The sequence below is a fragment of the Dermochelys coriacea genome, chromosome 5 (genome assembly GCF_009764565.3).
Source record: "Dermochelys coriacea isolate rDerCor1 chromosome 5, rDerCor1.pri.v4, whole genome shotgun sequence".
Lineage (NCBI taxonomy): Eukaryota > Metazoa > Chordata > Testudines > Dermochelyidae > Dermochelys > Dermochelys coriacea.
Genome location: NC_050072.1, coordinates 86515269 through 86525990, shown reverse-complemented (window position 1 = coordinate 86525990; position 10722 = coordinate 86515269). Strand labels below are relative to the sequence as shown.

Here is a 10722-nt window from a genome sequence, read left to right as displayed (position 1 = left end):
CTGGGCCCTTTAAAGCGCCAGCCTGGGGAAGCCGATCCGGTCCAGCACAGCGTACTGGCTCTTGCCAGTATGTCATACTGGACCATACGGGCTTACTTTCACCTCTGGTAGACAGGGAAATAGGGGCTAGCTGTGGGAATGCATTAGAAAATGAAACATGCTGAGATGGGGAGATTAGAGGTGAAAATGTAATTTTAAATTCTCAAAAATCTTTGAAAGTCAGTTCTTCCTCTGATAGGTCTTTTCAGGTACTGAGCTCTAAACCAGCTGTGGGATTCCTTTTCAAAATTAGAGATTAATCCTCAACAAACTTGCAAAGTAATGACCTTTGCATAGTCCATGGCACAAGGAGGACATTATTTGGGAATTTTAAAACTGCCGTCCTAGGAATGGATTCTAAAGCAAATCCTGAAGTCAACTTGACCCCATTTCAGCAAAATACTTAGGCACATGTCTAACTTTAAGGACATGACAGGTTCTACTGACTTCAACTGAACTAATATACTTGAGGGTAGACATACGTGTAAGTACCTTCCTTAATCAGGGCCTTTATTAATCAAATCCTGAAACTTGGTTTGAATTTCTGACTTAGAAATACTGAAGTTTAAATTTTGCTCTCAGTTACAGTGGTGCAACCTTCACTGAAGTCTATGGGAGTTGCATCCATTAAAGAGAGAGCTGAATTTGGCCCTCAGTTAGATATGTATAACTGAAAGACAAAGTCCATTCCAAAAGAAAGGCAAATTAATGAAGTGTGTATGTGTGTTGGACAGAATGCACTTTTCAATGTATACGTCCCAATACCAAATGTTAATGAAATATCTGCTAAAAAAACAACTTAATGTATATCTGTTTTTTCCACACTGCTCATTAGACACAACCAATACATCTATAAAAACAATCACTTGCTAAAGGTTAACTTGAAGCTGTACTTTAGGGAGAGACACATAAAAACTAAGTGAATCCAAGTTAGATCATTTAAATGGACTAACATTCTAGGTATTCATTTTTGTCATTGCTCTATGAGAAAAAAAATGTTTTGACCGTGTCTTTGACCAAAGCATCTTGCACCAAATATATTTAAAAAACCAACCAGTTTGAACTCTCTTAGTCAATGTATGACATCTCATTGGTGACTGGCAGTCAAAAACAATTAATTCTTTAGCACAAGAAGTGAACTATTTGTAAATAATCTTAGTATTGAATTTAATAAATCAAAGCTGCAGAATATTAGTTCAATAATATTATTGTTAGAAAAATCAAATGCTTACACCTTGTACACAGAGATCACACCAAGTCATTGTCAAAGCAAGTTACAAATATCTTGAGTAGCATCATATAAGAATTCAAACTGGACATCAGAAAGAGAAAATGCTTTTGAACTCAGTGACACTGAATAATGCTTTTAAAAATTGTTTCAAGCTAAATGTCCATGTTAGAATACTAGCTGCTGAATTTAATCCCCTCGACTGGTATTTAACCAATGTAATCCGCCTGTGTTCTCACTATAATTGTGCTTATTAGATAAAACTACAAATAAGACTTCTAATATTGTATTCTCAAGGAAATGAGACTGTTGAATTCTATTTTTATCTGAACAATCACAATGGGCACCTTTTTCAGTTAAAAACACATGGCACAGAACATTAGTTCCATACCTTCAACAGACTGACTTGAAAAATATAAATATATTATTGTATTTATATATAATGTATGTATATACAGTGTCAATATTCACAATAAGAATCAGAATAATTTTATTGAAATTATTTTAAGAAATCTTTCTGTTTTTTTAATCAGACTTCATGTCTGGATAGAGCAGTAAGAAATTTCAAGTGGTATTGTATGGGATGGGGCTTTTTAAAGCTCAAGAAAACATATTGGTGATAGATAGATAGATAGATAGATAGATAGATGTATTTTTAATGTACATGTTTCCAGGTTTGCAGTGTCCACTGCAGTGCTTATAGCTTACAAATGCTGAACATGTCACCATGGGTCACTGTTTCCTTTCCACTGGCTGCTGGAGGCAGAGTTCACTTCCAGCGGAAACTATTGGCAAATTGTTCTCAAGATGATGGTTGATGAGATGGCTTATGCTGTCAAAAACACGATCCTTTGTACGAATCTTAAAAGAAGAGCATGGAAAAGTAAAGGCTAAATACAGACCAATCTTTCCTTTACCATTAAATGAAAGTTAACTGAAAATAAGACAAAATATTTTCCTTTTATATCTGTTTACATGCGCACTCGCGCAAACTCACACACACATTTTTAAGGGTCTGATCCTCCTCCCATTAGAGTCAATAGAGGTTTTGTCATCTCCAAATTAGTTGTTTTGTCTCCTGCTCCCTCACTTCTCTCCAAACTTCTGTTTTGCCTGCTCTCTTATTTGTCACCTTTCCTTACACTGAATAGGCCTTGAAGATTTTCCATCACAACTTACAACATTGACCTTCTGATCAAATTAAACAGTTTGGAGATAGTGTCGGCTCTCTGCAAACGTTTTCAATTTTTTGTTGAAAAATTGAAAACCAAAACATTTCAAATAAAATCCAAACCTCCTGGGGATAGGCAATTTTTGGCCCAAATTTTTTCATTTGTTGCTGCCAAAAATCTTGGGGTTCGGTTTTTCATCAAAAAGTTAAATATTTCTGCTGAAAATATAGGCAATACTACTGAAATATTTTTGTTTGTCAACCAAAAAAAACATTTTTCTGACCAGCTACATTCTGAGTAGACCCCAAGTTGTCTATTACCACATGAGAAGTCTCACTGATTTAAATGAGGTTAATCCCAAAGTAAGGTGTCCCGAGATCTGCTGCTGGAGCCCCTGGCAGCCAGGACCCCCCAGGGGCTCCGTCAGCGATTTAAAGGGCCTGGAGCACTGCTGTGGTAGCAGCGGCCAGAGCCCCGGGTCCTTTAAATCGCCGTCGGAGCCCCGGGGTAGCAACAGCGGCCGGGAGTCCTGGGGCTCCCAGCTGCCTCTGCAGCTGGTAGCTCTGGCAGTGATTTAAAGGGCCCGGGGCTCCCAGCCGCCGCTACCAGAGCTGCAGCCCCGGGCCCTTTAAATCTCGATTTAAAGGGCCCGGGGATTTAAAGGCCTCGCCCCTTCTGGTTGAGGCCTTGCCCGCTACTCAGGACTCTGGCGTTCCAGTAAGTCCTTTAAGTTACTTTCATCCCTGAAGTAGCCACTTCAGCCCCTTCTAGCTAGAGTCTGTCTCTGCTCTTCCCAGACGGAACCTTCCAGTCTTCCTGTCTGTAGTCCTTTCTGCCCCAGGAGAGGGCCCAGCACTCTCTCAGCACGCTCTATTCTCCAGCTTGGGAGGTCAGCCGGCAAACCCCTCTACTACTGCCCTGGTCCTCAGCTTTCTTCAGCCCTCTGCCCCTGGCTTCCAGGCTCAAGCCCTCCCCCATGGTCAAGGTTCTGCTGCAGGAACCTCCTGCTCACTGCCACTTTCTTACCACCTGCAACTCTGCAGCTGCCTCTCACTCTCACTGTCAAGCAGCAATTCCAGGGCCTCCCACTTGGGGAGTCAAGTTTGGAAAGGCCCATCTCTGTCTCAGGGAATCTCCTCCTCAGGCAGCAAGCAACCACTGGCTTTCCTCCTTTTAAACCTCACACTCAGCGTAAGTGTAATGGAGTGGGGCTAACTGAACAGAGCTGGCTGACCCAAGCCCTCCTGGCCCTTAAAGAGGCAGGCCACCCTGATACAGAAATCAGAACCTCCTTCCATCCCTGCATAGGTTACACGGATCTTGAACCCAAATGGATGGCAGATACCAGGTAAGACATCTCAACTACTCCTCACCTGCAGGAGGTATGTTAGGAAGGGATCCTTGGCTCTTCCATCATTTCTTGCTGGCTGGCACTGAGCACAGGGGTGGGACTGGGGGTGAGTGCTGTAATTTGCTAAGTATTCGTATAGACCACCAGTAAATTACTGCTCCCCGAGCCCCAGAGCAAGGAGGAAGCAGCATAGCCATTGTGGACTCAGAGGTATATTACAAATAGACTCAAGTGGAGAGAGATGATGCAAGGAGATCTTCATGCAGGGAGGGGAGCAGGCTCATGCTGCCTTAAGGGGAAGGAGTGGAGGGATGTGAGGCCAATATCTTGGTCATGCACAGAAGGGAATATGTGGTGCACCCCTGTGTAGCAATGGCCCCATGCTCCCTGCCTACCAGAACTCCAACCAGGACACTGCATCTCTGCACCAGCCATATTGCAGGCTTGTGCATTAAAGGTATGATAGGACCCTACTACTTAATCCTCATGGCATCCCATTCAAAAGGTAGCTATTTGTATGTGTATTGCAGATAAACCAAAAGGCCCTTCTGCAGGAGTCACAAAACACTGGTAAACTTCCAGTCAGTGAGTCAAAGAGGTTCATATCTCAGAGATTCAGCACTCATTTCCACTGGCTTGTCGAGGCTGACACAAGCACATGTAACCTCAGGAGTAATCCAGTTATAATGGAAAACATCTTAATAATATTCTTTGACTGCCCTCCTGTGGCAAATACAATGACAGCATGTACAGCAGCCTTCTCTAGTCAAAGCTTTTGTGAATCAAACCCTGCTGCCCTTATGCAAGTTTCTCTGTTGAAGTCAGCAGAAGTAAGGCCCAATAGGATTGGTCCTTCTGTATGTATACCATATACACTATTTTGTCAGGAACTTGTTGCTCTGATTCTTATTATTTAAACTAGCATTTTACACAGGAATAGAAAGTATTATATTAAGTGCCAGACTGGTAGGCCACTCAGAACAGGGAACTGAAATATGTTGCTTTCCACCCTCTCATACCAGATGGAGCCCCTTCACAAACTCACAGATGCATAGATTCCAAAGCCAGAAAGGACCATTGTGATCATCTACCTGACCTCCTGTGGAACACAGGCCAGAGAACTTCCCCAAAATAATTCCTAGAGCAGATTTTATAGAAAAACATCCAATCTTGATTTAAAAATTGTAAGTGATGGAGAATCTACCATGACCTTTGGTAAATTGTTCCATTGGTTAATAACTCTCACCTGTTAAAAAATGTGCACCTTACTTCCCAGTGAATTTGTCTAGCTTCAACTTCCAGATACTAGATCATAGAATCATAGAATCATAGAATCATAGAATATCAGGGTTGGAAGGGACCCCAGAAGGTCATCTAGTCCAACCCCCTGCTCAAAGCAGGACCAAGTCCCAGTTAAATCATCCTAGCCAGGGCTTTGTCAAGCCTGACCTTAAAAACCTCTAAGGAAGGAGATTCTACCACCTCCCTAGGTAACGCATTCCAGTGTTTCACCACCCTCTTAGTGAAAAAGTTTTTCCTAATATCCAATCTAAACCTCCCCCATTGCAACTTGAGACCATTACTCCTCGTTCTGTCATCTGCTACCATTGAGAACAGTCTAGAGCCATCCTCTTTGAAACCCCCTTTCAGGTAGTTGAAAGCAGCTATCAAATCCCCCCTCATTCTTCTCTTCTGCAGACTAAACAATCCCAGCTCCCTCAGCCTCTCCTCATAAGTCATGTGCTCTAGACCCCTAATCATTTTTGTTGCCCTTCGCTGTACTCTTTCCAATTTATCCACATCCTTCTTGTAGTGTGGGGCCCAAAACTGGACACAGTACTCCAGATGAGGCCTCACCAGTGTCGAATAGAGGGGAACGATCACGTCCCTCGATCTGCTCGCTATGCCCCTACTTATACATCCCAAAATGCCATTGGCCTTCTTGGCAACAAGGGCACACTGCTGACTCATATCCAGCTTCTCGTCCACTGTCACCCCTAGGTCCTTTTCCGCAGAACTGCTGCCGAGCCATTCGGTCCCTAGTCTGTAGCGGTGCATTGGATTCTTCCATCCTAAGTGCAGGACCCTGCACTTATCCTTATTGAACCTCATTAGATTTCTTTTGGCCCAATCTTCCAATTTGTCTAGGTCCTTCTGTATCCTATCCCTCCCCTCCAGCGTATCTACCACTCCTCCCAGTTTAGTATCATCCGCAAATTTGCTGAGAGTGCAATCCACACCATCCTCCAGATCATTTATGAAGATATTGAACAAAACGGGCCCCAGGACCGACCCCTGGGGCACTCCACTTGACACCGGCTGCCAACTAGACATGGAGCCATTGATCACTACCCGTTGAGCCCGACAATCTAGCCAGCTTTCTACCCACCTTATAGTGCATTCATCCAGCCCATACTTCCTTAACTTGCTGACAAGAATGCTGTGGGAGACCGTGTCAAAAGCTTTGCTAAAGTCAAGAAACAATACATCCACTGCTTTCCCTTCATCCACAGAACCAGTAATCTCATCATAAAAGGCGATTAGATTAGTCAGGCATGACCTTCCCTTGGTGAATCCATGCTGACTGTTCCTGATCACTTTCCTCTCCTCTAAGTGCTTCAGGATTGATTCTTTGAGGACCTGCTCCATGATTTTTCCAGGGACTGAGGTGAGGCTGACCGGCCTGTAGTTCCCAGGATCCTCCTTCTTCCCTTTTTTAAAGATGGGCACTACATTAGCCTTTTTCCAGTCATCCGGGACTTCCCCCGTTCGCCACGAGTTTTCAAAGATAATGGCCAAGGGCTCTGCAATCACAGCCGCCAATTCCCTCAGCACTCTCGGATGCAATTCGTCCGGCCCCATGGACTTGTGCACGTCCAGCTTTTCTAAATAGTCCCTAACCACCTCTATCTCTACAGAGGGCTGGCCATCTCTTCCCCATTTTGTGATGCCCAGCACAGCAGTCTGGGAGCTGACCTTGTTAGTGAAAACAGAGGCAAAAAAAGCATTGAGTACATTAGCTTTTTCCACATCCTCTGTCACTAGCTTGCCTCCCTCATTCAGTAAGGGGCCCACACTTTCCTTGGCTTTCTTCTTGTTGCCAACATACCTGAAGAAACCCTTCTTGTTACTCTTGACATCTCTTGCTATCATGTTATATCTTTCTCTGCCAGACTGAGGAACTCATTATTAAGTATTTGTTCCCCATGAAGAGAGTTATAGCCTGCACCCATGTCACCCCTTACCATCTTTTTGTTAAACTAAATAGATTTTGCTCCTTAAATCTATCACTGTAAGGCATGTGTTCTAATCCTTTAATCATTCTTGAATCTGTTCGCTGAACCCTCTCTAATTTACCAACATCCTTCTTGAATTGTGGACAGCAGAACTGGACACAGTATTTCAGCAGCAGTTGCACCAGTGTCAAATATAACCTTTCTATTCCTTTTTGAGATTCCGTGGTTTATGCATCCAATGATAGCATTAGATCTTTTGCCCCTAGCATTACATTAGGAGTTCATGTTCAGTTGATTATCCACCACAACCCTGAAATCTTTTTCAGAGTCACTGCTTCCCAGAATATAGCCCCCCATTTTGTAGATATGGCCTTCATTCTTTGTTCCTAGATATATATAGATATAGATATATATTTAAGCTTAGCTGTATTAAAACATATTATTTCCTTGCACCCAATTTACAAAGTGATCTAGATCTCTCTGAATCAATGATCTGTCCTCTTCATTATTTTCCACTCCACCTATTTTTGTGTCATCTGCTTACTTTTTCAGTGATGGGCAGCTACAAAAATACCAAGGACCAGTTTTCATACCCAGCTCTGGCTACTTTATATTGCTCTGCTGCTAGAAAGCCAATTTTACCAGCTAAGGGAATCCTCAGGTAGCAGAGAGACAGAGTATGCCATTTCTCTCCCAGGCCTGAGTCAGAACCTAGTCCCAGAGAAGGAAGTCACTCCCCTATGTTCTGGAGATCACTTTTATCAGAACAACTACAGAGAATTCTTTCCCTGGGTATCTGGCTGGTGAATCTTGCCCACATGCTCAAGATTCAGCTGATTGCCATATTTGGGGTCGGGAAGGAATTTTCCTCCAGGGCAGATTGGCAGAGGCCGTGGGGGTTTTAGCCTTTCTCTGCAACATGGGGCACAGGTCACTTGCTGGAGGATTCGCTGCACCTTGAAGTCTTTAAACCATGATTTGAAGACTTCAATAGCTCAGACATAGGTGAGAGGTTTTTCGTAGGAGTGGGTGGGTGAGATTCAGTGGCCTGCATTGTGCAGGAGGTCAGAGTAGATGATCATAATGGTCCCTTCTGACCTCAATATCTATGAATCTATGAACTCATTGGGGCCTCAGGCAACTGGGTGGAAATAAGAGCAGTGCAAAGGCTATTCTAACTAATGCAAGGGACCAGACTACTCCCCAGACAGCCAAGGAATCTGGGGGCCACAAAAGTAACTTAATACCTTTGACCGTCCCTGTACTGCACTGAGGACTAGACTAGGAAGTGGTGTCAGAGCTACCTATCCATGTAGAAATGCTGCAGCAGTTCTTCAGCTAAGCATCGTGAGTTGAGATTTAAGGTTAGGTGATGGGAACCTTACAAATGCCTGTAATAACAAATAAGTGTTATAAATAGGGTTCATTTTCTGGCTTACAGAATATATAGAGAGTCGGACACTTTTTTATTCTCATCCAGGAGTCAATACTTACAGTTCCTTCCGGATCCACTAAAAGAAGATGTTTGGCTTGTCTATTGTGCATACCAGTCAGCACATAGGAGCCTGGATTTGTGGTGCTTTTCCTGACCAGGAAGTCTCCACATTTCTTTAACAGCTGTTCTGCTTCTTTCCTACTCATCTCTCCTTGATACCAAGGCTCTGTATTCAGTTCATCCATTATAGGACAGTTAGCTGCTCTGGGTAATGGAGGACTGGTACACTCGACCGAGGTAGCCTTATTCAGCACAGGCCCAGTGGCCTGGTTCTTGAGAGCATCTTCAAAAGGTTCTGGTTACAGGTACAGAAAAAAGTGCAAGATCAGTCACAGGTAAACTGCATTACAAAAAAATACAATTCCAGTCTTTTTAACCCTGGTTTATTTTCTTGTAATAGCCACTTCCATTTATCCTTAAGAAGAACAAACACAGTATGGTGTATTACTAGTTTATATAATATATTAAGAACATAGAGAACATTGTTTGTAAACAAAATATATTAAAATAAGAGACAATTTTGACATTTTGGAGTAATTGCTAATGGTCATATATTTGTAGGTAGCTGGTATTTGTATGTTCTGGACAGGACCAGATCTCTCTTATTGAGAGAGTCTGGCCAGCTAGTTAGGAGGAATTCATTTTAAATAAACTGCATAATCTACATAGTCACTTATATTACACAGATATCTGCTCTCTTTTCAAAACAGAGTATTAATTTAACAAAGATCCCTGATGTTTACTTATATACTATGATAAGATCATGAGTCTACATCCTAAATTAGGAAAAGAGGTCTAGGTTAGATCAGTGTGATCTAGGTTAGAGCCCAGCCTTCTTCCTAGTGTAGATGCAGGTTAACACCTTTTACCTTGATTTAGCTTCAAAACTATAAGAACCCATCATTTCAAACTCAGAAAGATATGCATCATGTTCATTAATTCAACCCGTTTTAGGAATGAATAAATGGCAATTCTATGGGTCAAAAATAAAAGACTAATTATGTAAGATCTGTTATTAGAGGTGAGAGTTAAAAGGGAACTCACTCATATCAAACAGATCTTTTCTTGGGCTGCTGTCTTTGGTACACTCTTTTGTTCCAGTGAATGCACTTTCAGCATCTGCCTGAAGTGCAAGTAGAGCTTCCATGTTGATATGTTGGGTGTTCACATAAGCTGGCACCTCTCCTGTTGTGGTTACCTGAGGCTTCCCTTCTGGCACGCTGTAAATGTCCAAGGACCCTGGAAAATTCAAAAGACTTATTTCCCCTCCCTCTCTTTAACATCACATTTGGAAGGATAAAGCAGCATTGTTTAGAACAAACATAGGAGGTGTCACTAACCAAAGTGCAGACTCAACAGTCTCTGGAAAGAGAGATGAAAAGACAAACAACAAACAACATGTCTGTCTATTAGAGGTTGGCACATTGGAAAAATCATTCTCGAATAGTCATTCAAATTAAAAACTGATTTTGATTTGACTGCGTTCATGGTCCTTTTGTCTTCACTTTCTCCTATTGTTTACTAGCACAAATACTAGGAGGAAAGTGAATTTTAAGCCTGACTACCGGCTGTATTTGATTGGAATATTCAAAACTGGGACAGCATTGGTTAGTTACCCATGTCATGCAATCAGAGAACCAACCAACACAGAAACAGTTTTGAAATTTAAATATCAAATATCTGAAACAATACTGCAAACTAGTCAAATGAGCGGAAAATTTCATGAAGATGTGCATAAAAATTCTGAATAATGAATATATTTCAGAATATTATGATTTGCTCATGACGTTCACAAAAAGCAAAACAGGAAAATTTTAGTAATCAATTATTTGTTACAAATAATTTGCTCAACTCAGCTCATACATGCATGCACAGACACTGTGATGGTCTGTACCCCTGTATTCACTCTTTGACCATTATTGTAATAATCTTTGTACAAAGTACGCCTTGTAAGGTATCCTTTAAAAACTCATAATTTACTGGTCAATAATTGTCCTGAACAACATTGTACATAAAGAAAAGGAGTACTTGTGGCACCTTAGAGACTAACAAATTTATTAGAGCATAAACTTTCGTGAGCTACAGCTCACTTCATCGGATGCATTTGGTGGAAAAAACAGAGGAGAGATTTATATACACACACACAGAGAACATGAAACAATGGGTTTATCATACACACTGTAAGGAGAGTGATCACTTAA

The 10722-nt window shown here is 41.9% G+C and overlaps 1 protein-coding gene across 2 annotated transcripts in view; it reads right to left on the bottom strand.

Annotated features, from left to right (window-relative positions):
- SHC3 (SHC adaptor protein 3) overlaps positions 1-10722 on the bottom strand; it is a 98656-nt gene continuing 87934 nt past the window's right edge. For both annotated transcript variants that reach the window (XM_038403718.2, XM_043514752.1), the window contains 3 exons: positions 9566-9760; positions 8521-8816; positions 1-2128 (listed from right to left, as the gene is read on the bottom strand). In XM_038403718.2, coding sequence (XP_038259646.1) covers positions 2000-2128; positions 8521-8816; positions 9566-9760 — 620 coding nt within the window. In that variant the 3' untranslated portion in view covers positions 1-1999. The remainder of the gene's footprint in view (positions 2129-8520; positions 8817-9565; positions 9761-10722) is intronic.